The sequence below is a fragment of the Rhopilema esculentum genome, chromosome 14 (assembly GCF_057945365.1).
Source record: "Rhopilema esculentum isolate cy_ngs chromosome 14, ASM5794536v1, whole genome shotgun sequence".
NCBI classification, from domain to species: domain Eukaryota; kingdom Metazoa; phylum Cnidaria; class Scyphozoa; order Rhizostomeae; family Rhizostomatidae; genus Rhopilema; species Rhopilema esculentum.
The window spans coordinates 1,739,299-1,766,002 of NC_142828.1; the positions used below are offsets into that span (position 1 = coordinate 1,739,299).

Consider the following 26,704-nt stretch of genomic DNA (forward strand, 5'->3'; position numbering starts at 1 on the left):
TTGGACTACAGAGCCAGATAGAACATTGATCTAGGGGCAAAATTTGGTATTTTTACAAATTCGTTTACTATTTCTGGAGCTGTGATTGGCCCAGTGGCGAGAGAGGCCACGTGACTTAGCGTAAACTCTCGGCTAATCACTACTCGAACCTTAGGCCTGTATCTCGATGGTCGCTTATAATCATCTGTTCTGTTCGAACACTCTGCATAGACTCAACAATAATTATTTCAAACAGGATTACAACTGGGTTTCTTTCTAAATGGCCTGCATTTCCCTTACTTGAAAAGTCTGCTACTGTGTACAAAAATCGACAAGACATTAAAAGAGATAATCAATTCATCTTATCTTTTACCTGATTTTTAATTTTTCGTTCCAGGCGAACCGAATTTAGTCTTGATTACTAGCTTCAATTTAACATATACTTTATACCGAACATTCTGGCTGCAACTAAATCCCTTTAAGAGAGTTAAAAACTAAAAGAACAAACAGACTTTGTTCATTTTCACTCTCTTTCAATAAGAAGTCGCAATCTAAATCACAATACTTTAGACAAGGCTAAGAAATGGACAAAAGATGGCTGACGCAGCGATCTCCTCGAGCAACAAAAAGAATTTAAATCTTTTAAATTCAATTACCTTGCGGCTTCTTACTTGGATTTTAAGTTTCTAACTAGTATCACTTCTCCATCAGTGTTTTCTTCGTTTATAACAAATTTACTAAAGCCGACGGCACCAAGAAGGGCTAGGCAACGGTCGCTGCTTGGGCGTACTATTGTATGTACTCCGATGACGTCATGAGCTTTGAGAACGGAAACGAGGCATGTGAGAATTCGCTTACCAATGCTGGTGCCCTGGAGGAACAAAGTGCATCGAAAGATGATAATTAAATTGCGTGAATAAGTCAATAAAAAATATTAATGATTACGCAGGTATAATGCTATAGAAATCTTGCTATATATCAAATTATAAGATAACAATTTAAATAGCGCTTAAGAATCTCACAAAAGTAGACATGGAATCTCAAATCTGAAATGAAAGTGTGCTGCGAAATGCAAAAAATAAAGGGAGGGCGAACGATGTTATATCGTGGTTATTTGCAAGCGCCATTTACATATACAGGAAGCTACGTCTTAATACAAAAAAGAAAGAAACTGACTTACTTGGGCACGTGGTAACAAAGCAATAACAAGCGAGGCCGGGTAATTGGAGAGACCGTTCGGATAGACGAGCGAGGGATTGTGTAGGAATTCGATGAAGCTTTGTTCAGGGCTTTGAAAACCAGACCCGGATTCAGGTTGTTGGTACTTTTTTGAAACCTGACAAGGAAACTCTAAATTAAGCAACATCATTTGACCCATGAGACACACAAAGTAAGCCAAGCAAGTGAAGAAGTTCTACCAGGCAAAAATCCTTGAAATAATAAATAATAAACATGCAAACCCTCCTGGGTGTTTTGCCTTTCGTCATTTTTGGAAATTTTGAGAAAATTGTGAATGGCCACGGGGTTGTTTAGAAGATTCATACCCCTTGTGGTATCGTTATAGCACTGTACTTGTAGTAGTGTTTTGTAAACTTATAAAGAGAAAAATTGAAATATAATGTTGTTTCTAGTAAAATATTTGCTTTAGTAAAGAAAATTGCATAGTGTAATCGCATAGTAACAGAAATAAACATGTTGGTATGTGTTCATTAAGTTTCGAATGTTGCAACTTCTGCATGTCAAAGTGGGTTTGGTTAAATAAGAGAAAAGAATAAATGTTTGTTTCGATTGACAGATCCCGCCTCAGTTCTTATAGGACCTAAATGCTTCGATTTTGCTATTTGATCGATTCTATAATTGCGAAAACATGGTTCGAATCTGAGACATTAATTTGTTTAAAACACTCACTCAAGAGTACTAGATAACATGTAGTTACGAAGTTTTAGTATCATTTGATGGGTATTTTCATTCATGTATTTTGGAACCCATCTTCAACATAGCGAAATTCATATATCAAAGAGAGTTCCTTTTTCATTAGGGCTCTTCGACCAGATTCGAAATATTCGAAAATTCGAAATTCGAAATTCGAAATAATAAAGCAATTAAAATTAATTTATCTCTCTGGAGCTATTTCGTCCCAGACTTGGATGAAGATTCCGGTCACCCGTAGTTCATTACACGATTATTCCTGCTATAATGAGTATCAGAATAAGTCTTTTCATGCTTTTTTCCTTTACATACTAAAGGTCAACTAACTTACTATAACAAAATAGAAAAATTAAAAAGATATTTATACCTCTGCAAACCACTGAAGGGACTTATCGTTGAAATCTTTACAGTCTAATGCTGCCCCGCAATACCCACACAGTCCATTCTCATCTTCAAGAACGAAGAATGTTCCTTTTGCATGTTGTAAGTACGCACCAATGAATCTGAAACAACATCATGCAAATTCGTTAATGTTCAAACCTAAACAAGATAATAGGCAGGGATAAATCTGAAAACCATCAAGTTTATTTTACCAAATCTACTTCCAAGTCTTGAAACAAATAACTACAAAAGAGATAATTAGCAATGTAAACCTCAGCTTAGCAAAATTCATAATGATAATAAATATTCCACTCTTGCAGTAAGCAATCAAGGAAAAAGATTGAAGCATGTATGTTTTACAAAGACTGCTGGCAACAAAAATAACAAATTTGGCAGTTATTGTACTGGCTTTTATAAACATGTACAAGGCTGAATTTTCAATAAAAAGCGAAAATCTAAAATGGCCTACCTATCACCTGCTAAGTCAGGTTGATTTGCCAACGCATCTTCGTCCCCGAGTTCGATCGCGTAGGCCTGTCGACAAACGTTATACACATCGTTCTAGAATGAAGTAGGATGAAGTTAAGCATTAGAAGTAGCGTAAACATGAGAAGCGTTAACATGAGAATCTATAAGGAATCTTAACAGGGAAATTCATTTTTGGTTTTCATCCTACCATCTTAACAGGGAAAATCATTCTTGGTGCTAGGTATTTCAATATGCAGTGAACCTATCGGTTATGGAAATGAAACCAATAGAATACTAGAAGATCAGATTTTGTGTTATTCTATTTGTGAAAACTGGTCGTAGATTGAACGAGCGTAGTGAAAGAAAGTAAAGATTACGTTAATATTCCATGCATGGTTGCAGCCACATCCGTTACAAAAATAAACTAAATTATTTCTTTTATCCAGCATTTACCAGGTAGTATCTAGCACTAAGCATGCAGTGTGTAGAGTGGCATTTTTTGATCGCAGTGCAGAATGTAATAAGCTCGAGCAGTAAGTATTAGGAACATTGGAATCAATCAACCAGAATAGATTAGAGAGTAAAAGTCATAATGATCATAATTAACATAGTTAAAAACTGTACAGTTCATTATATGTAATTAATTAGACGAAAAGGGGACATGGAGATAGAAAATGAGGAGTTTACCTTGTCACTGTCCAGATACGGTCTTATTGTGTACACCTCGGGTGATGGTACAAGAGAATGTCGTACAGGTGCAAGATCAGGTTTCATGTCAACAGGAAGAAGGCGCTGAAAAGAATAACAAACGGGTCTGTTGTCAGTTAACATCGTTGATACTAAAGAGATAGGGTAATCACTGATACACAGTGACGGAACACTCCTTACCAGCATGTAAAATAACCAACTATTCGTTTACAAGGGCGAAAGGGAGTCAAAATTTATCTTTTCTTTGCTCGAAAATGGTAGTGACATTGGAGAAGAGATCAGTTTCGTTAACCAGGTAGATTACCGTTCTCAGGAGTTAAAAGGGTAGTTACGGTGTTTAAAAGGTATGAGATCAGTGTATACAATAATTAGGATCGCTTTTAAGTTTCGCTAAAGCAATAAAGATACGTTGTTGAAACGTTTGCAGAGACAAAATAAAATAATTCTTCATTAATGAACAGATTAAATGCCGTATTTATATCAACGCCGAACTCTACTTCTAGCTCCTCCGCAATGCCGCCTCTAAACATCCAGGGTTCGGGGTCTTCAGGTATTAAGTTCGATCCGGATTTGCATTTGCGAGTTTTTGATCCTACAAGAAGACTGGAGTATTAGGGGACGATTGGGGATCTCCGTTTATGTCAACAAACATTACAAAACAATGGCTTTGAAAAAAGCAAACGTTTTTAAAAGTATTTAGTCTCTTCGAGAGATCCTAACAGCCAATCGAAATATTCTGAGCTTGTACACCCAGTTGTACACTGTGCTCACGCTTTTGACTGGCCTATCTCAATTCACGACCTGGGTTTATATATATTTTCTAGCTAAGAAATTTTCGACCATTGCTCTCTTTACTGCCAAAGAGTTGTTTCCACTAAAAATATTTCAAGGAACTGCGCAACTGCCATTCCCATAGACACTGGCAAACCTTTTTTGAGCTAACTGACATACCTAGCCATTTTATAAAAGCACTCAACAGCATGGCAACCTCTTTCACGTCCCAGATGTACGGATAGAGCTCTTGCACAAGAAGCTTATTAGGTGCATTCAAAATGCGTGAAAACATGTCTGACACAGCTTGGCAATGCTTGTGGTAACTGGCAGCTCGCGTCTCCCAATCTTCAACCTGTAAAGCAGAGTTTTGTGAAATAAGTTACAACACTGGAGCAGCTATGAAATTTGGCATTTTGCTAAATTACAGCCCTCAATGCAATTCTTGCCATCCAATTGATTTCGAAGGGGGGGGGGATGGAATCCACCACAGAAGGCACCACGGGCTCTCTTTTTGTGGAGCTCTTGGGGCAGTAAGGAACAGACAAATTGAAGCTATCAAGTCTTACGCCTCTTCATGGCGAAAAGTTTATTCAAAATTTCTTGAAGTTTGACGCAATCTACCAAATTAAGTCGAAAAGGCTTTCTTTTCCACCCCCCCCCCCCCCCCCAATGATGCCCTAAACCTATGTCCCTGGTCTTTCAAAAACAATTTGAATAAGCTTACCAGCTTCGACTTCTTGTCCAAAGTATCGATTGGAAGTGCGTTTGCTTGAAGCCATTTAAACTCAGCAATAAGATGTTTTGCTTGTTTACCATGTTCATATGGCAGAAAGAACAAGTCAATCAACAGCTCTAAGTCACGTTTTGTTACATCTGACTTCTTCTCCTCTTTTACATTTAGTTTAATTCGCTTCCCTGCAATAATCAATTAAATTTTCATTAAATGAACCACTTAATCAATGTTTCTCAACAGTGGCACGAAAAGGCCAATCAAACATGATCAAAATTGAACAAAAAATTGAGTATTTGTACCTGCTTGATGAAATACGGCAGAAGAGCTCAAGCAAGCCACTAGGAAAATTTATAGCATTTAGCTAGTCCCCCTCCCCCAAAAAAAGCTTTAAAAGCATTACCTCCCGCCTTACCTCCTGCCTTACCTCCTGCCTTACCTCCTGCCTTACCTCCCGCCTCATCTCTTGCCTTACATCCCGCTTTACCTCCCGCCTTACCTCCTGCCTTACCTCCTGCCTTACATCCTGCCTTACCTCCCGCCTTACCTCCTGCCTTACCCCCTGCCTTACCCCCTGCCTTACCTCCCGCCTTACATCCCGCTTTACCTCCCGCCTGACCCCCTGCCTTACCTCCCGTATTCAACTGCATAAATAGTTTACATAAAAAACAAATGATTCTCATTTTTCTTGAAGCATAGGAACCAAAATCAATTTGAAAGGTAATTTCTATAATAAGCGAATAATATATAATACATTCTAATGTTAATTTGCTTCAATTTTATTTTGACACACAAGAAAATTTTATATGATAGAATAAGCACCTGAAACGTGATGGGGACAGCATTCTTCCTCCACGTCACAAAGCTCGTCCTCTTGTCTGCTAAAAACGGCAGTTTCTTGGTGGCCTAGTCCAGCGTCTTGCTCTTTTTCCTTCTCAGCCGAATCTGATAAAGAATTTACGTCACCAGTGACTGCTAGTTTTGATGGAGACGTAGATAAGACCATGTTTTTACTTTTTAGTTCTTTTGCCTTTTTAAATTCCTGAACCCAGTCAGCCACTGCCCTAGATAGTGCATCTTTCACATTATAACCCAGCAACTGATTTACAGATTCTGATGCCTCCACCGTGTCATCTGAATTATCATAACCAACCTCTTTTAGTGAATCGCTTTCATGCTTCGTGATACTTGTACAATCCATATCCTCCACTTCTTCACCAGCCTTTGCCGTCGCCTGATCACCTGTTTTCATAATTTCTTCGTTTCTTTCTTGTTCATAAAGGTTTTCATTTCCTTCTTCGGAGCTGTTTGAATTATCCTTCCCAGCCAGAGTAAAAGCCTTACAACAACTGACCCAGGTTTTAATAGTATGAAATGCAATAAAATTACATTCATATTCGCAGTTAGGGTTACTTAGTATGCCATTCACGTGCTGGTAAAGTTCTTTTGCTCTTCCATCATAAGGGCCTAAGAATAACCTCCTCTGGTCATAATCATTTGAATGGCTGTTGTCCCAGATAACAGGCTTCCTTTTCAGAACCCCAGCTACTTCCTCAATTGAAGACACTGAGATCACACGAGACACAACCTTTGGCCCTAAAATTGCAAATATATCCACTTTCATCAATGAATTAGAAACATTTTTTGCCAAAATGCCATTCAAAGTTAGTTGAAAGACTGAATAATTGGTTTTGTACTTCTATACTTTTCATTTCTTTCCTCAGCATTTCTTGGTGCCGGAATAAACCAAATCAAAAGATTCGAAACAAATATTACCACTTCCGCCCACCCCCCTTTCCAGAAGAAAGTTTATCTATTTATCGTAAAACTCACACAAAAAACGTACTTCCAGGCCTTTTTTTGACGTGAGCGATCACTAGCAAGCAATGGGCCACTCGAATGGGCTATTTCTTAAGAAAAGGCCTGTACTTCCTAATTTCTGCTTCGTTTTATAGAAAATCAACATTGTTCCCAGTGGCAGAGCAGGCTGAATTGGCTCTTGAAAACCAAACGTTGGTGTTCCAAAAGTTTGTGCAGAGATTGTGCTACTTTTAAATAAATTTAATCCCTGAGTTTATTAATAAGAGCCTTACTTTCTAAACATCACAAGTTCCTTTAAAAAAGACTGTATAACAATAAAGGCATTGACAATGTAATAACCAAACTGGGAGACTTTATTCAATTTCAGCTTAACTTGCTGCTCTCGAATCTATAGTTAGTAAAAATCAGAGCAGTAAGTCTACTTTCATTTACACATCACCTTGTCATTTCTATCATTCATAACCCTAATAAGTTTCCCTTCAGCAACTATTACTTTTAAAACAAAATATAATTGAATCCAAATTTCTATTGAAAGATAAGCAATACCTGTCCAAAGGATGTCAATATTTTTGTTCAGCTTTTTTCCAAGGATCTTCAGATACTCTGACTTTTTAACAGAAGGTTTTGCTCTTGTACAACAATATTCTGCCAGGTAAATAAAAATCATTTTTATAGCAATCATCCTCTTCAAATATTAGTACATAATCTGGACTTGCACCATACCTTTATATTTTGAAAGTTGAAGGGGTTACCAACAAGAAGTATTAAAGATGGCACATAGACTATGTCCTGATAATTGAGATAAACTACACACTACTTGAGAAAATTTAGTGGAAGTTTGAAAAAGTTGAGTACACTCACTGACTTTTATACTCATTCATACTTCTGATACCATATTGGGAAGAACATGGAATTTGAAAAAGTGATACAAAATTTGCAACATAAACCATTGTGATCACCTGTGCTCAGAAAACTAAATGCAGAACAATAACAAAATTAGGAAAATAAGATACAACCACAATAAATAAACTAGGTATACAATATCATGTGAAGTCATTAAACCAACAATGCTCCTCAAATAATATGTGCTATTTTATCTGAGAATCTGATTCCAACTTCCAATTTTCTCAAACTTCTATTTTCTACAGATTATAGACACAGCAAACTTTGTAAAGTATATACTCCTAAGTTTTTATGACAACCAACCTGTTGGACAGAACAGGAATGTATTTGGGGTTCCAAGGTGGTCATAGATCTGGTTTGCTATTGCCACCTGGGCATCTGCAAATGTGTCAAAGTCTTGCCTGTCTGGAAGACTGAGTTCTGGCTCTATGTCATCAAACAGCAATGCAAAGGCCTTGCAACCAAGATCAGATACCTAAAATATATATGGTTTCCAATATAATAATTCATTTTGATAAAATAAGAGTCTTCCAAAAGAAAAACACTCCTAAAGAAGTTAAGATCAATAAGAAACTTAGTGAAAGCAAAAAAAATACTTTTATATGATACAGATCATGATCTAATTCTAATCACATCTTGACATACTTAATTACATATGTAACAGAATCACTGTTAGTCCAACTTTTCCAACCTTATTCATATTTTTCTAATTTTTCCATGTTGGTCTTAATTTTTGGATGACAACAAGGAAATCTGATTGCTATGGACAAATTATCTATGGAGTACCTGTTTTAATTTTTTCTTCAGAGATTCTACATCTTTTGGACAAGAAAATATCATATCCAATCCAGGTGACAAAGCATATACAAATGTGATGCCTTTATTTGCAGCTTCAATGATAAGACTTTTCAAGTTCTCTGTTTGAAAGCAATTGAAACAACATCTCTGAGAAAAATAGTTTTATAAATTTAAACAACAGCAAATCTACACATTGGCGTGAAGCAAAAACTCTCAGTTGCAAATTTTTGTTTTATGCTTAGTGGAATCATCATACATGTATTTGTGTTAACTGGATGTTAAATACTACATATCAATTATATTACATATAAACATTTTGATGTAACAGTTTTGGTCATTTGTGTCAACTGTTTGAGTCACTAGAAATAACTAGCATGTGATTTTCAATGAAATATCCCTACAATTCTATGATTTTTTTAAAAAAACAACAGAGCAATAGTCCAGAAAATTTACAGTTGCAGAACTTTTACAATAGGAGGCATGTGGGGTGTGACACCCCCTTGAAAAAAAGTTCCATGGCAAAAAAATGATGAGTTTCTTGCCATTTAGGGGTGCTTCATCAGCAAATTTCCAAACTTATCTGCAAATGGGACTTCCAAACCCCCTTGAGCACAACAGCTTTCTTGAATATTTCACAGGATATATTTAGGTCTTCATAATCGCAAAATTTTCCAAAAGGAAGATTGGCTGACTCAAAAATTATTGTACATACATCAATTCACATAAATAGCAACAAAAAAGATGATTACTATAAATGTATCAAAACATACCCTGCTCTTGTTCTAAGTAAAGCTCTCTCCAGCATTTTCTGTGTTTAGCATCATCTTTGGGTGCATACATGTAGGTATTTAATCCATACTCCTTTAGCCTGGAAAAAATCAAAATTATTACATCAGTTCAAACTAAATTATTTTCAGCATTTTACGGTATCTAAAAATCAAACTCAAGCACGGTCTCAAAGCATAAAATTAATTTAAATACAGTTTTTAAAAATATTAGATAAAGCTTACCTTTTAAAAAGGTCAAATCTTTGTTCCTTTGTCCAAGGTCTTCCATAAAACCCTAAAATATGTACAAAAACCTGTGCAATCGCTGTAATTCAATATCACAAACGCTTAAATAATTATTATCTTGTGCGTCTAACTTTTTTTATATATCGAAACAAAGCTTTATTTCATTTAGCTCTAAATTCATTTATAAATGTTATGAAAATTCAAAAGAGCGTGGGCCACAAATCGAGTTGCTAGGAAATCAGTTCGGAAGAAAAAAGAGCGCATATAAATGTCAGAAATTAAGAAAAGTTAAGAAAACATCAATCACCTTCCACAACTCCAGCAATAAATTCATTTCCAATCTCTTGGGTCATGTTTGCAATAAATATCCAGGGACAAAATAAAATGGCAATTTGAACAGGTCAAAGCCTCTTCTTCACAACGAGGCCCATTTTTTATCACCAGTTTGGACTACTTCTATCTGAGCTTTTTCTATTGAGTTTTTTGAGCAAAGTAGTTTGAAGTACATTCATCAAATCTACATTGTGCTAGCATGATTCAATTCTGAAATTGTTTCAATGATGAAGAAAGACAATATTAAAATTTTGAACTCTTTTTCCCAATTTTGACATTGGCGCCAGGAATTTTAAAGTGGTGGCGTGGGGGGGGGGGGGGGGGGGGCTCGAGCTGATATTTTTATTAGACTAAGAACCAACTTTTGAAAAACGTACTAAAATGCTTCACGATAATTTACGGCTATGATTTTATGGGGGACTCTATTTGCTAGCGGTACATTGGAATAGGGCGGGGGGCGAGAAGCTGTCATATCCAAGATAAAATGAAAGAACTCTTGGTACACCTAAAAGAAGAAGCTTCCCTGCGAGCGAAGCGAGCAGAAAATTTTGTAACCACGTCCTTAAGATTAGCTTAAAATACATTTCAGAATATTCCTTGCAGTTATTTTCTTGCAATTCACTACTTTATGAGGCCTCGTATGATAATAGACCTCGGCTTATTCCTCAGAAATTAAGCAATAAAAGGATTTATCACACTTTTTTCTTTTTCTTTTCTTTTATTCTTTCCATTTTCTTAAAAACATTTTTTTGGAAAAAAAGTGGGGGGCTCACCGCCCTTGTTAATGGTGATTTGATAATGATTTAAGACTCAGCATGATAGATTTTAGATACGAGGCTCAGTAAAAATTTAGATATCCTTGTATAAAAGTGTGCACGATGAGAATAAATTAAAATGTTTGTTGCATTCAAAGCAACATGGTTCCAGGGGCGGACTGGCTGGTCGGGCTATTCGGGCGATCGCCCGAAGGGCCGGTCGGTTTAAGGGCCGGTTGATAAAAGTGCAAGAAAATAAATTAGCTTAAAAAGTGAATGCAAGGCAAAAAACTATACCCATGCGTTCATCTGTTTGCCTTGAATTTTCAGAGACTTTGTGGAAAAGAATAAATATACACGCGAGTACCCCAAAACCATCAAACTTATGAATTCATTATTGTCACCGCAGCCCAAACACACTTCTTCAGAAAACATGTTATTGACATCTTGTTCTATTTTCTCTTGACGGTATTTTTCTTTTTGGCGACATATTATACTGTTTCAATGTTTCAATGCGATAACACCCCTGTTTCAATGCGATACAAAAGATTTTAACCTGCCCTGATGTCTTTTTACTTAGCTTTTGCTTGAAGCTGGTCATGTTTTTCCCTAAGCACAAGCTATTGCTAAATGTAATAAATTTAAAAGTCCAAAAATTAGAGTTCACTAAGCGATTTGCTCTGTGATGTGAGGCAATGAAGATGACATACGTAGAACAAGAGATGAGCAAGAAGACTTCGACCAAAGGTGATGCACAGAAATTTCGTGAGGAAAAGCTGCGAGACTTAAAAAAGGATTCAGCTACGATAGCTTAAAAAAGGATTCAGCTTTTTTATCAAGCAAAAGCGACAAACGTCACAAAAAACAGCAGGGTCTTGCTCATGCTCCTTTCAATAAACTCATACAAGTTATGGTAAGTTTATTAGGCTTATACTATCATAAGTCAAATGCACCACCCCCCCCCCCCCCAACAGGGGTATGGTGCTACACGATGAAATTTCAACAGGGGTGCCCATGTTCTCTTTCTGGGGTCAGAAATTGACAAATCGATATTTTTGGGCTGCTGAAAATCATTTTGGTTTTCCGGAGGATTATAAAATTATTTGTCACAAGTGGAGTGTGATAGAAGCTTTTCCACTTTAAATATATAAAGAACAGATTACGTAGTAATTTTTCGCAGCCAAACCTGGAGTCATTCATGTTAATGTTCTTAGAAAAACACCTGTTAGATGACATCCAGAACGATCACATTATCAACATTGGCGGATCTACAGGGGGGGCCGGGGGGGCCATGGCCCCCCCCAAACGATTCGACAACGAGAAACTTTGAATGAAAAGACAGTAAATACATTAACTAAACATGTAAATTGATAAGGTAAAAGTTTTTGCATAACAAGAAACTAGTTGTTTATATAACTAACAAACCAAAATTACTTATTACATTACATGAGAACACTAACTGCGAGCATAGAAACATGAGAGCTTTGATTGAGTAATTTTGTGGAAATCAGTGATCCCAACTGATGTCAATATATTCAGAAAAGAATTTGAAAAGGAAGTAGCTATATCGTAGCAAAAACGTTATCGGAGATTTTGCCTTTGAAACGAAAAGCTACATGCGAGCTCATTTTGCGCGAGAAGTGGTGTGTTTCAATGTTGAGTATTGCGATATAATAGCAACGTCATTTTGTCCATCTTTTAACTACTTACAGCTTTAATGGGATTCGTCTTGATTTTAATGCTGCGAATGAGTCAATGAGTTTATCGCTCGTTGGTGTTCTGTCACGGTGAACTTGCAGAAGAAGTAGGGATTCTAATCTCTCCTCAGACATTGTTGACCGAATTGCTGTCAGGGTACTATTCAGTTTAGAAAATAGTCGTTCGGGTTCTGCTGTTGTCACCGGTAGCACAGTGAGAATGTTGAGTAATGTATGCAAATTAGGAAATACATCACCTTGGCAGTCGCCTAAAGCGCCGATAGCGGTATTTGCTACTGTACTTGTTCCACGTGACAGCCATTGCTGCTTCCAAATTTCATACTCTCCTTCAACAATGGACAAGGGGTCTAAAAAGACTCCGTATTTTAGTGCTGCAGGCAAAATATCTTGCCAAGTTGATTCTTTGACGAAACAAGGCAGAATTCTTGTAAGCGTCGCAATCTTCTGCTGATGGGGACCAAATCTTGCTTTCATATCTCCAGCCACTTCATCAAGAAGAGGTAAAAACACATTGATACGATAATAATCAATGGCTTTTTGATTGGCTTCACCTGCATTTGATCTGAACCTGGATTGACTGACTGCTCGAGGAATTGCGTGCATCTCTTCTCTGGTCACTCCAATATTTTCGCCAAGAAGCATTGCCTCTTCAAACATCGAAGCAAACTCATTTTCTTCACCTTTACGCCACGTGTAAAGCTTTGACTGTGTCGCAGAAATCGTCGACATTGCTTTCACAAGATCGCTACCAATTTGTTGCAAAGAACGGGACACTGGGCGAAGTACAGCAGACACTTTCTCGGCCAATACTAGCGCTACAAGGAACTGAGGGTCTTGCAAACTTTTTAACAATCTCCTGGCATCTTTTCTTGTATCTAATGAGTCCCAAGCGAGCATTTCCTCCAAGCACACAACGATGTAAGGCAAAAGCTGTCGTGCAACCAAAACTGATTCATGTCTTTCGACAAATCTTGTTTCACAGAGGGTCACCAACTGCCGTCGCTGAAGCTCTTCAATTGATTCTCGTGCTATGACTGCTTGCAAATAGCTGTTTCTTTTCGCATGCTTGAAGAAATTGTTGATATCTTTGATGTCATCCATGCAATGTCTGATTGCTGGTATCTTTGCGGCTCGAGAACAACTTAGATTTAGCGCGTGCATGCAGCAGTGGAAGTAGTCAGCGAGTGGCGCAGCAGATTTGATAAAGGAGCAAACACCAACTCGCTCACTGGACATCGATGCAGCACCATCATATCCTTGACCAACGAGGTACTGCAAATCCAACCCAAGCTCACTTATATGGCGGAGTAGAGTCTCCCCTATTGCCTTGCCACATAGCTTAATTTCATTGTGCTCTGTTTCATCTGATTGGTCACTGCTTTTTATGTCTGCAATCAGGTCTAAAATTGCGACCGGTTCTTCTTTGATAATTTTTGGCACATTTTTTGTGTCAACGTAACGAATTGCAATGACCAACTGTTCTCGTTTCGCACAATCTTGGGTTTCGTCGGCCATTATTGTCCAGAATTTTGCATTTTTTACATCTCTTACTATGTCCTCTTTGACAATATTTCCTGCACAGGCAATTAGCTCGTTTTGTATCGTTTTGCTTACCAAAGAAGCATTGCGTTTGCAAGATTTCAAGTGATCTTTCAAGTTTGTATCTCCTCCCCGTACTCTCAATCGTAGCAATGCCCTGAAGTTTCCATCATTGTGCTTGGGTTCCATCCCAGTTGAATCTACTGGTCCATCATCACGATGGCCTCTAAGCGCAATATTTTGCCTGGCGCATGTTAGAAGGGTGTCGATGATGGGAACCAGCGCAGTCCTGTTTCTTTCAATCTCTTTCTGCCTTTCAATGTTCATTATTGATCGAACGTCCTTCTCACTCCCAGGTGTTGCACGGCTCAAGAACTCCGTGTACTTTATGGCACATGTCTTATGAAAAGATGTTTCTTGGTGACTTGTGAGGGCTCCATTTTTCCCTGTCAAGTCTGAAAAGTTTACAAGAGGCTTGTTAACAAGTTTGCCCATTGACTGGCCTGCTCCACCTCCGTATTGTGCACCTCTTCCACCTCCACTCTCGCACGTCTTGAATAAAACGCAATAAACACACCAAGCACCGCAACATTTTGGCTCTCTGCTGACAGCTAGCCAGGGGAAGGTTTTCAAGTGATTTTCACCCAGAAAACGCTTCGTTGTCGAGGACATACCAACCATGAGCTGATTCTTTGGTTTTTTCTTTTCAGAAAATGGATATTCATCCCTTCTCTGCGGCACCCACCTCTTCGATAAATATGCTTCCCTTTCGTTATCTGTCAGCTGTTCTCCTCGTTTTGTTTTCATTATAGCTCTACCAATGTCATATCTATCAGATATTGCAACATTTACTTGTGTCGCCATACAACAGAGGTCTGGGTGTGTTTCCTCTTCAGGACAATCCTGGACTACCGCAACTTGGCTTTGTGTGTCGAATTCTTCACCAGTAGATTTTGATTCAAATTCTTGGCAAGTGGTAGTTTCACATGTTTTAGAGATTTCAGGGTTATCTCCAACTGAACTGGTGCGGCTACTTTTTGAGAAGAATGATTCAAGAGTTCTTGATTTCTTTGGCGGACCAGACATTTTAATCAAACCTCCAGTCGGCTTTATTCTCTCGCTTTCAGTGAGGCAATAAGTTGCAAGTGGATGTGTAACACAAGAATTATGATAAGCCTAAAACAATAGTTCAATGCAAAATTAGATGTGACCGGATCTCGCGGCTCATATGGACTATGGTTTAACACAAATCATGACTGCGATCATGAATGAATGACGTCTGCAAACGTTAATGGTTGAGAAAGTTATGGCTAAAATGGGTTACAGTTCAAACATTGTTCATCGTGTTATTGCGATTGTGATACCCAAAAAGCGTCACTATTTCCAACAAAAGCAAAACAGTACCTATAACTACTCAGCTTTGCCTGTTATGCTGCGATGAATTTTTGGTGACTACCCATTTTGAAAATTTACCATTCAAATTATACGCACCAAATACGTGGGGACTTTTGCTCATTTTCTAAATCTTTTTTTCATCTTAAGGGTACGTGTCTTATGCCGGCTTCTTGAACACAGGAATTATAATGTCATTCACGAACTCTGATGCGTCATAGTTCCCCTCCCAAGTCAAGCGCGAAAGCTGCTGACCAAATATTCAATATGAATATTTGTAAAGGCTGAAATACACGATCAGTTTTTTATGTCAGTTTTCCCCAAAGTTATTTCTATATCCGTTTTTCATCAGTTTAACTAAAGAAGCGCGTGTTTACACGATTAGCCAAAGTTCATCAATTTTTCATCATGTATTTTAGCCTTTACTTCGCTTGGAAGTTTCTCGCAGCAATGAAGTTTCTTAATTTTCAGTGTTCTGAGAGTGTACCTTCTTATGAAATTTTTTGATAGAAAGGGGCGTTTCCCGCGTTCGGTGAGACTTTGAAGGGCGTGTCTGTGAAATTTTCGCAGGCCTCCTCTTCTTTCATAAATGGCCCTCCCCAAACGCAGACGCTGGATCCGCCCCTGATTATCAACATATAAGTTACTGTATTTAGAAACAAAGTCAAACTAATGAGTTAAAATTTTTCTTTATTTACTATTTAGTCAGCATTGACATATTTAACATGTTCTGTTAACCATGTTCTGTTAACCATGCACAAAATTGCTGAATTTAAAAACTTGTTTTCCTTACAGACTAAAATTTACTTGCATTTTCCTCAAGTTTTTATTTGCTATTATTAAGGGCCGGTTTGATCAAAATTGGCCCGGGCCAAAAAAATTAGCCAGTCTGCCCCTGCATGGTTCTGAATAACAAAATGCTCGATATATTTGGTGGATAGCATCACAGAACTCCTTCACCGTCATCGGATCTGCAATGGGTTCTGGTTGTGGTGGTAAAATCATAATTTTGCAAAAAGATTGGACTTTCCCAAATTCTACTCATTGCTAACAATGAGCCATTGCGCTACGCAAGCATCCCATAATGCATATTTAGACAGTCTGAAATCAATTTTGGCTAATCCATAGAAGTTTACTGCCATTGTTTGGATCCTCGCGACGCTCGCAAAGGCCACAAACAACATTTGTTTGATTGATAATCAGACAGCTTTTCTAAACAATGAATCTTTACCATACGTTGATGCTCCTTCGGGGCGTAGCAACTATTTTTTCATAACATAGGAATAACTTTTTAAAACACGCCGGAATGTCTACTTGATCACCAAATTGACGAAAGGAAAAACGAACAGTTCCCAACCTTTGAACGACGTAAGCAAAGAATATTGGTATATCTGGTGTCCATAATTCACTTCTAAAAGGGGCAGCCCTTGGTCCTAATGTTTCACGTTAGGCTCACATGTTCACCTCACTCAAGCAGTGATACAATCTAATTTCTACTATAAATTTGCAGCAATGATTTAAACTGTAACACTGTCACAACATGACTGGCTCAAACATCCACCGTCGAAAGAAACTAAAAAAAATTGATTTCAAAGATTTTTGTTAGTTTGAAATTTTTTTCTTTTGATATGAATAAGTTTGTGAACCGAAGAGAAAAAGCAAGAGAGCTTAGTTCAGAACGAAATCACCTCAACGCTCATTGCTCGTTTGAAGAATTCAGTTTTCTAAACGGAGGACAATTAGAAGTTTAACTCAAATGTTGAAAACTCGCCGATGTCTTTCGAAAAAAACAAGACCAGACAAAAAATGTCACTGTTTTAAGCATGCGCTCTATCGAGTAAAATCGGAGCCTGGATTAAGTTTCTGCCTTTTTGGGCCTGGCCAACATCAGAACTCGGGCCAAAGGGTCGAGTCAAGGTTTTCCCTGGCCTAGCCTGGGCATAGTTTGAAAGAGCTAAATATCGAATTGAAGGACTTTTTTATTGAAATTTAATACATTTTTAGCAACTTCATTAATGTTGATGCAAGAAAATAAAGCTGATGTTAATCCTCGGGTAAGCGCTCCATTTATATCAACCGAAGTTTTCAAAAAGTGTCTCCTTTAAAAACAAGTCAGCTCCTTTCATTTGTTTTGCAAATGGTGTACTCCAATTGCGTATTAAATTTGCTTCTTCTAAGATACATATCAGTATGAAGAAGACTTTAGAAAAAATTAGCATTAATTATGAGGCTTTTATTTTGGGCAATCTGTTGTGAGGACAATGTACCCTATTACGTAACTCTGCCATAACCAAAATCCAAAACCCTACTCTACAATTATAAAGTCTTTACGCTTCCAACCATTCTTCGTATTAGTTCTTTCAGTGAATCTATATTGATAGAAAGCTTCCCTGAGATACCAATGACAGGCACATCCACAGATTTCGCTATCCTTTCTATCGATTCACAATCTCTCTCCAATGTGTCTATTTTATTTGCAACAATCGCTGTTGGGAGTGTCAGGAGTTCTTTGTTATAAAGACTTACTTCTTCTCTTAAAATTTCGTAATTTTCAATGAAGTTGTCGTCATTTATGTCAATAACATATAACAGAGTAGAGCATCTTTCGATATGGCGGAGGAATGAATGCCCAAGTCCTTTATTAGCGTGTGCACCTTTCACCAGGCCTGGAATATCTGCAACTGCAAATAAAAATATAACTCAAAAGCTCCTTTTCTAAAATCATACCAACATTTAAATACGACAAAATATTTCAAGAAATGGAATGGAAGTTAGCTAGCACGAATATTGGTAAGATCGTCACTCAAGTAACTTTGAATCGAACACGTGGTTACTTGAAACGGAACATGTGATTACTTGGAATCGAACATGTGCTGAGTTAAAACTGAACATGTGGTTACTTGAAATCGAGTTTGCTATGTGAATAATTTTGCATACGTTCTTAGGCCATTTCAACACTGCGAATAGAACGTATTAACTTGCGCTAGACACAGAATTGCAACCAAGGCTAGAAACGCATAGGAAAACTGCAGAACACATCATTAAAAAGTAATCCCAAAAAAGTGAAGATAATTTTAAGAGAACAAAGATCAGCCATACCTGCTATTTGCAACATGTCTTTATATCCAATGATGCCAATTTTCGGCTTCAATGTTGTGAATGGGTAAGAGGCTACCGCCGGCTTTGCTCTTGAAAGAGCACGCAGCAAAGTGGATTTACCAGCATTTGGGAAACCTACCTAAAAGGAAATTAAAATATCATTGAAAATTAACGGAAATAAAAACCTATTTCCAAAAAGCATTCTGTAGTGCAAAATTTGAAGATACAACAGAAAAGCTGAAACATACGGATCTTATGTAATTTTCGTCTGTCTCTCCTCTTCAGAGTAATGTCCGAAGGTAAGAAGAAAGTTTATACCGAGGAATAAGACGGAAGGTAAAACAAGTGGAAGAAGGGATCATTTGATTGGTTTCTTATTTTGACCAATCAGACTTTTAGGCTAAGTTCCGCTTTTCGGTGCTATCTTCAAATTATTTAGGGACTAAAGATGAACTCACATTGTACCATGAAGGACATCAATACATTGTAATTCAGTTCTCAACTAGTTTAAATGCAGTTTTTGTTAACATTGTCTATCTGCTGGAAAATAATATAGTTACGACCTTAAACCCGGGGCTGAGGTTAAGCATGTAAAAACACACTAAAGATTCCTCTAGACCCCATGATCAAAAATAAATTTTATGCCAGTTATAAGTTTTCTTCACTAGTGAAATTTTGCAGAATTATCAGAATTACATGCTGCTAATAAAAAATTCTGACCATGACCAGTCTAAAAGTGTCCGAAAATTGACAATTTTGCCACGGTATGCACTAATGCAGTATCTTCCATTTGTGATCAATGTAGTTGTGCGTGTTGTGCGTCGAACATGAACAAAATTTGATCCAATAATAAAACAACTTTGTACAAGAATTGAATATTTAGTATGACGTTTCAAGGATAACTCTTAATCAGGTAAAAAGAATAGAAGGAGAAACGGTTAAGAAGCGAATAGAAGAGTAGAATAGAAAGATAATATGTGGCAAACAGTGGCGGACACTTGGGGGGGGGGGGGCGACCGCCCCCCCAATACTTAAGAGAGCAATGATATTTTGTTCTAAAACAATGGGAAATGTGACGTCATCTTATTAAAACAATAGGCTTGCCCCCCCCCAATATTTGACCAAGTGCCCGCCCCTGGTGGCAAAGACCAACGGCATACCAGATGGAGTTACTATAATTACATTGATGAATAACAACAACAACACAAAAACCATTGTACTGACCAATCCAACATCAGCAATGGACTTCATCTCTAATTCTATTGTCGCTTCTTCTCCTGGAACTCCAGCTGTTGCTTCCATCGGCGACTGATCGGTTGATGACTTAAAATTTGCGTTACCATAGCCACCAATGCCGCCAGTTACCACAACAAAAGTATTGCCATGACTTGCGAGGTCTGCTAATATCTCTTTCCTGTCATCACATTTCACCACCGTACCAACTGGAACCTGAAATATTTTCATAAAAGTTTCTTTCACGTCACGTATATGTTAAAAATATGTCAAGGTCATTAAACCAAGGACATAAAAGTGGCGGACACAAAGCTGACTGTAAGGATGGTCAGTGATAAAAATCGAACTCGAGTTACCCCAGCCATGACTTTGCCCCAGCAAGACCAAGCCTTTGATTGATTGTCTTTCTAGGGTAGATTTTGAGAGTTTTGTATTTTTTGCCAAAGAAAGAATGAAAACTTTAGTGAACTTTATCAGAAGCATTAGATTGCAAAATTGGACCTCATGTTTAATGCTATCCTCTGGCAATAGGTACAACATGAAACCGTTCTGTTCTACACATCAAACAGGTACCGCATTGTCTATATAGCATGGACGGAACACTATAATGGAGTACAGTAAATAATAAATTGTCGTTATGGCCCAAAGTTACGTACCAGGTTAAGGAAACAAAATTGGACTTCTGATAAGTTATGTCATACAAATACATTTCTATAACTACACAGTAGAAGCAAGAAAACTAATAATACACTCAAAAACAATGGCAATTTTAAATCAATGGAAACTGAGATATGTAGATGTCAGGTCAACAAAATTTACTAAGCAAACGTTTGAAAGTTTTTTACTTTTATCATGCCTTGAAAATCATAACCTTGGATTAGATTATCGACAAAGGTAAAACCCAGACCTTTGGCTCAAACCATTCCTTCAAGTAATGCTAAAACCCAGACCTTTGGCTCAAAATATTTATTCAAGTAATGCTAAAACCCAGACCTTTGGCTCAAACCATTCCTTCAAGTAATGCTAAAGCCTAGCCTTTGGCTCAAAATATTTATTCAAGTAATGCTAAAACCCCGACCGTTGGCTCAAACAATTCCTTCAAATAATGCTAAAACCCCGACCTTTGGCTCAAACAATTCCTTCAAGTTACGCTAAAACCCAGACCTTTGGCTTGAACAATTCCCTCAAGTAATGCTAAAGCCCAGGCCTTTGGCTTGAAGAGCCAGTGACGCATTACATGTAAGCGTTGACAAAATCTATACTGACCTTGATAGTGATGCCTTTACCATTTCTTCCTCTAGAAAAATTGCTCCCTCCTTTGCCACCATTTTCTGCTTTATAGTGTCTCTTTATTCCGGTAAGACTTTTTTGCGAGTTGTCAGCCATAACAGTAACGTCTCCACCTCTTCCACCATCACCTCCATCAGGACCAAGCAATCGCCTAAAACGAACTTTTCAAGTTAAATAAAAACTTGTTACAAGCTTGCACTCCAGAGTTTGTCATTAGTATGACCAGGTCCATAGAAGTAGGGAAACGGGAGGGCTTGGATGCCTGGAAAGTTTCTTTTGACTGGAAAATAAACGAAACTCAATGACATAGAAGATATACAACAACTTTCTATAAGGGCTGCAGTGGTATAAAGAATATGGGGCCCCCATAAAAAATTCTGAGAAATCAATAGCAGAAAGTAGAAAAAGGCTACTTTGGCAAGCTCCTCCCTCCTACTGTTAAATCAGGACAATACAGCCTCGAAAGAAAATTAGGACCACAAATACATTAGAAAACGTTTCACTTGTACGCTTAAAATGTAAACAATAACCTAACAAAATAAATCTTTAACCTTAAAATTAGAAGTGGAGGTAAGGTGCAGGGCCAGATAGTGGACTGGGGTGGACTTGTCCACCAAATTTTCTGTTCGTTCGTTCGTTCGTTCGTTCGTTCGTTCGTTCGTTCGTTCGTTCGTTCGTTCGTTCGTTCGTTCGTTCGTTCGTTCGTTCGTTCGTTCGTTCGTTCGTTCGTTCGTTCGTTCGTTCGTTCGTTCGTTCGTTCGTTCGTTCGTTCGTTCGTTCGTTCGTTCGTTCGTTCGTTCGTTTGTTTGCTTGTTTGTTTGTTTGATTGATCGACTGACTGAAGTGATTGATTGATTGCTTGCTTATCTATTGTGAAAGGGAAAGAGAGACTTTGCACCTGATAATAAATGATTACCTTTGATTTTCACTGTATGATAAAAGACAAGAAATTCTTTTTCATATCAGCATAAGATGTGACTTGGGGAACAGTGTATAGTATCGTAGATAAACTGAAAGTGCTAGTTGCTGTAAACTTCTGCTACTAAGCTTATAAAGAATATGTCTTGACTATAAAACCTGACAAAGCCGAAGGCGAAAAAGCTGTTTTCACACTGCTTTTGAAAATTTTTGAAAAATAGATGCTTAAGAGGGAGTGATACCTGAGAAATTTGTTGACAAGCCCCCTAATGCCCTGTCCATCCCACACGTTTCCAGCTGATGCCACCCATTATATGTTTACTCGGGGGCATATAAGGCAGATTGCCCTCAAAATCCAAGAGATTCGAAGAAGATTTTAGTAATAAAATTGATCGAAATAGTGTCAGCTTTTCTGGGCCTTTGCCCTTGGGCCATGTGTAGGAGCTTTTACCGCCACAGCTCCAGGAGTTGAGCGCCCATTGTTTTCGAAATTACGTCTTTGGTGTAACTAGTACCACTTGACATCAATCTTCGCTCCCCCACTTAAACCTTGTGCATACGTGCCTGATTTGTAATCAAATTATAAATATAATCGGAATATTCTGGCTATATTAGGCTACAGAATGTTGACTCTTCTTCTTACTTTTTGCATGGATGTTGTACTTTCAAAAAAGTGTGTCTAAGGGTCGTTTTTTAATATTGTGCCCACTTCTGACTGGTCACTTCAAGACTGGATACGTTACCTAAAGAAGGAGAATTGTGTAAACAGATTTTTAAAAAAGTCAAAATACCTTCCTCTTTTTAAATGTGCAGCCCCACCACCTCCATCACCAGCCTTGACTTTCAGATACATCCAATCAATAAATCGCCCCTCAACATCCTAAAATTTGAAATAACATTACTACAAGGACAATCTTTAAAATAAACTTAGATATATACAATGGGTTCCCAAAATTCCAATAGATTAATTTCTTCAGAATATTTCCTCCTCGTGCGCTGAATTCTTGAATAACTTTAATAGTGTTATACAATATATTATCCTTTTAGAAGATAACTTAAAAACCCAATAAAGGGCATATTTGAGAAATTTTCAATCGATCCCTGACCCCTATCTCCAGATCTATATTCATAAGAAACAAAATATAACCCCCAACCAACCCCCAATTTCTTACTGCTGGTGCAAATTTATGTAGGCATTATTGCATAAGGATCTTTTAATTTCAAGCTCACCAATTTTTTCAGCATTTGGGGTCCTATTTGTGCTTCATGTTAGAAACCATTTTGGAAGACTTTTGAAGTTGATTGTGAGGACCATGTGAGAGGTTTCTTAGGAAATTTCTTGTAGAATTTGTTTTGTTTCTTTGTTAAAAATACGCAAACTAGTGTAAGAACAGGCCATAATCCTAGGAAGTAAAATAAATAAACTACGTTTCTCCTAATTCAAAGATTTGAGACCCAATGTAATTCAAATTGCACTCTAGAAGAACAAAAATAGCAACAATGACCTTTCCATAGTTATCTTCCATCCATTCAGTTAAATTTTCATCAGAAGTAGCACTGCCCACTTTGGTCCTCAGCAAAAGAAACATGAAATTTGGTTTCAGTCTCCTCCAGACAAATTGTGACATAAGTTGCTGCTGCATTTTACTTCTAGTGATAAAAGAGCATTTCCAACATGCAATTGGCAGCATTGTCATCTATAAAAATAAGTATTTAGATAATGTGTTGAGACATCTTACAGTCAATATAAAAACAGGATTGTTCATATTTTGTAGATAAAAATAAGAGTTTTTCTGCCAGATAAGAAAAGAAAGTTACTCAAGCAATGAAAAGCCCAAGTGAACCATCAGGCTCAAGACAAGTTACTTATTTTCCAGGTACAAAAAAATGTAGCCTGGAAGTTTCTTTAAATTTTATCACTCAAGAATTTTATGACAAATGACACCAGGGTAATGATTAACTATGATTGACTATGATTGACTATGATTGACTCCCTGCCTAGTAATGTTTTTGCTAGTTGATCCCTTCTAAGCTAACTCTCTTTGAAGAAGCTGCTTTGCTCTACTTCATAGTTACTTTATATCTCGAATGCTGGAGATCTGTTGTTCTAGTTGTATGCATCATTTTTTTTTAAATTTTTATCTTCTATTTTTTTCACCCCCAAATGCTGGAGATTGTAGCACAGTATGGGGGAGCTGGCAACTTCTTTATACTTGGAACTGAATAATAGTGCACTTAGTAAGGAACCCAAGATGAGATGCTTTTTGATTTTTTAGAAGTAGTGCTGAGCAGAAGTCGTTGGTACAAATTTCTTGATCATCGTGTAAGACAATGAAAGGTGCATTATCAATGAACCCACTGTTGTAACCTTAAGACACCAGTATCCTCCATGTTTCTTGACAATTAAACATTTGTACCAGGATAATCAAAATTTCTATTACCTTACCATAGTAAGGAGCCTTTGATGTGTTCTAATACACTCTTTTTTACAGGAACCAGGTAATTTGAATTCAGGCTGACTGTTCTAAATTTTTCCAAAAATGTTCCAAATTAACAATAAGCATGTAAACAGCAAATTCACTAGCTATTATGCTCAAGGGGAGTGTTCAGGCACCACTTGCCAACAAAATTAGTAGGCCATCTTTAATTTGCCGAAAAGTTTGAAAATTCACAAACAAAACACCTCTAGATGGCAGAAAACTCCTTGTTTTTGAGTTGATATTTTTAAAGATATAATAGAGATAGAATATTACAGTACCCCAGCCTCAGCTTGATCTTGCTTTGTTCTTAGCATAAGACCAATTCTGAGGCTTGCGTTCTTATAAAATTGTTCTTCTAAGGAAGAACGTAAATGTTATGCCTTGTTTTTAATTTCTTGCATAATTTTTCTTTGATCTTACACTAGGTAAAACATGACAGAGCAATTTGTTGGGCAACTATAGAAAAAACAGGAGGAACAACATAATGAATTCTTGCATTAAGATCAGGATCTTTAAAAATATCCAAATTTATTTCTAAATGCATAATAAAATATCGATCACTTAGCTGTCAGGAATTTAACACACTTTAACCCCTTAAAAAACCTATATGCAACTGGAACTTAGAACATCTCTTAGGACAAATAAATTTAGTATAACAATACCCACAGAGTGAGTATTTTTTCAGCTGTTTGACAAAGCCTGAAACTCGGTGATGCAACTTAGCACCACCCTGTACTGTGTACACTGTCTTGAGACTCATCGAAAGTAGCATTCATTCATTTCTATCTGGCATATTTTTTGTTTTTTATTTAAAATTGCAAATCTTAGGATAAATATTTCAATAGACTTTAGTACATCTGTTTGAAAAGAAAGTTGCATGTCAGTAATTGCAATTTCTTGATTTAATTGCAATTCATAGCTTTATGTCACTTTCAAGACTTATTTCTATGACTAAACTTTCAATTCAGCCAAGACAATCACATGTCTATTGAATAAATGAGCAGCTAGCTATCTACATGACAGGTCTAAAAATATAACAGGTCTAAAAATATTCCAAAAACATATCATATATTGTTTTTAGTACAATGTCTTAGGCCTCTCCTCCATTGGCATTTCTTTTTCTTCGTCTTTTCCTTTTCTTCTTGGTGACATCATCACCAGCCTTCACTGTACTTACAGCAATTTTTTTCTTTTTCTTCACAGACAGTGGATTAGGTTCTTTAGGCCCTTTTCTTTTTCTTTTGACTCTAACAGGTTCTTCAGTTTTCTTCAATTGCTTGAGAACTTCTTGTTCATGTTTCGAAATAAGTCTTTTACTTTCCTCACACTCAGATGCTGATACTGATGCGGCAGATGGCTTCTCTAATACAATGACATTATGATTTACATGCAATAGAGGAACCCCTGGAATTTTTCTAAGTTCATCTCGTAATTCAGGATCTTGAGTTGCAATGAAAAGTCCATGTTTATTTCCTTTCTTCACAAGACTGCTTATGCATTGCACTGCTGTGACTGGATTTTCATGGTTACACTTCCTTATCTCAAAGTTTTCAGCAACCACCATTGCTCCATGAACAATTGTACCAAGCTCCTTTCCTTCTGCCAACGTGCAGCTTGTGACAAAAAAATTTATCTCTCCATCCAAATACTGCTTGAGCTGCTCTTTGATTTGAACTCTGTTTTGGAGTGCAGCCTGACAGAATGTCAAGTCAATAATAAGCTGGTACGGCTGATGGATTTTAAACTTGTTTTGATAAAAGGAAAGATATTTATTACAATGTTTCCTTCGCTTAAGTTTCATATTATCAGCTGATGATGAAAGGAGTCACGCTGTTGCCGATTGCCTACGACAACGTAACAACCCCCAAACGGCACTACTTTCTGTCTAACGCTTCTTAACTTTTTTCTAAAAAAACTTAAATTTGATAATCACCTTCGCTCAAGCTAGACAAGTAAAATTGCCAACCTCTGCAGACATGTATTGCACGCGCTTTCTTTACTACTGGCAGTGCCGTTGGTGGCCATCTTTGTCCGCCTCAACTTGTAAACGAGACTGAGCGTTTCACTTGAATGTGAGGCTAAAGTAGTCTGTTTTCGACAAACAGGGGGGCCGTGGCCAATCGAAAATCAAGAGTGTGCTAGATGTCCACAAAAACAAAACGATTTCCCAGGATGTACAGATTTCTGCCATAAAGTGATTTGCTGCTCGGATTTCGTCAGTTAATATCCGAATCTTCAAGGGCCAAATTTGGCTATGGAAATTTGCAATTTTGGTCATAAATCATATCTTTATTTGATTTTGAAGATCGGGACAGTGCCAATTGTTTGCCTATTACCAAATTTGAAAATGTTGTCCCAGATTTGAAAATTTAGCCAGTGATGTTGCATAAGGTAAAACAAGGAAGAAGTCCCTCATTTTGAAAATAAAATTCATTATTAAAAT

General features: G+C 37.3%; 4 protein-coding genes across 5 annotated transcripts; all 4 read right to left on the minus strand.

Moving 5' to 3' along the window:
• Nucleotides 1–619: 619 nt before the first annotated feature.
• LOC135695916 (protein O-GlcNAcase) lies at nucleotides 620–9,924 on the minus strand. Its single transcript, XM_065215140.2, has 15 exons — nucleotides 9,812–9,924; nucleotides 9,502–9,553; nucleotides 9,262–9,359; nucleotides 8,480–8,610; nucleotides 7,997–8,168; nucleotides 7,337–7,435; nucleotides 5,792–6,565; nucleotides 4,964–5,154; nucleotides 4,417–4,591; nucleotides 3,963–4,057; nucleotides 3,445–3,549; nucleotides 2,759–2,850; nucleotides 2,276–2,411; nucleotides 1,160–1,315; nucleotides 620–850 (listed from the first exon to the last, which is right to left on the minus strand). The coding sequence occupies exons 1-15, from the start codon at nucleotides 9,855–9,857 to the stop codon at nucleotides 647–649; spliced, it is 2,526 nt and encodes an 841-aa protein (XP_065071212.2). The 5' UTR covers nucleotides 9,858–9,924; the 3' UTR covers nucleotides 620–646.
• A 2,374-nt stretch (nucleotides 9,925–12,298) lies between these two features.
• Nucleotides 12,299–14,935, minus strand: LOC135682974 (52 kDa repressor of the inhibitor of the protein kinase-like). Its single transcript, XM_089112464.1, has one exon. The coding sequence runs from the start codon at nucleotides 14,933–14,935 to the stop codon at nucleotides 12,299–12,301; it is 2,637 nt and encodes an 878-aa protein (XP_088968590.1).
• A 1,969-nt stretch (nucleotides 14,936–16,904) lies between these two features.
• On the minus strand, nucleotides 16,905–26,326 carry LOC135696052 (uncharacterized). Of its 2 annotated transcripts, none has more exons than XM_089112383.1 (7): nucleotides 26,195–26,326; nucleotides 23,287–23,478; nucleotides 22,573–22,661; nucleotides 20,840–21,014; nucleotides 19,561–19,789; nucleotides 18,341–18,475; nucleotides 16,905–17,922 (listed from the first exon to the last, which is right to left on the minus strand). In XM_089112383.1, exons 2-7 carry the CDS (start codon nucleotides 23,476–23,478, stop codon nucleotides 17,558–17,560), a joined length of 1,185 nt encoding a protein of 394 aa, XP_088968509.1. In that variant the 5' UTR covers nucleotides 26,195–26,326; the 3' UTR covers nucleotides 16,905–17,557. The 2 variants fall into 2 exon arrangements, with proteins under 2 accessions (XP_088968509.1, XP_065071393.2); XM_065215321.2 differs by having other exon boundaries at nucleotides 16,908–17,922; nucleotides 18,341–18,479; nucleotides 19,565–19,789.
• LOC135696053 (rRNA-processing protein UTP23 homolog) lies at nucleotides 23,513–26,075 on the minus strand. Its single transcript, XM_065215322.2, has one exon. It carries the CDS (start codon nucleotides 26,060–26,062, stop codon nucleotides 25,352–25,354), a length of 711 nt encoding a protein of 236 aa, XP_065071394.2. The 5' UTR covers nucleotides 26,063–26,075; the 3' UTR covers nucleotides 23,513–25,351.
• Nucleotides 26,327–26,704: the final 378 nt, after the last annotated feature.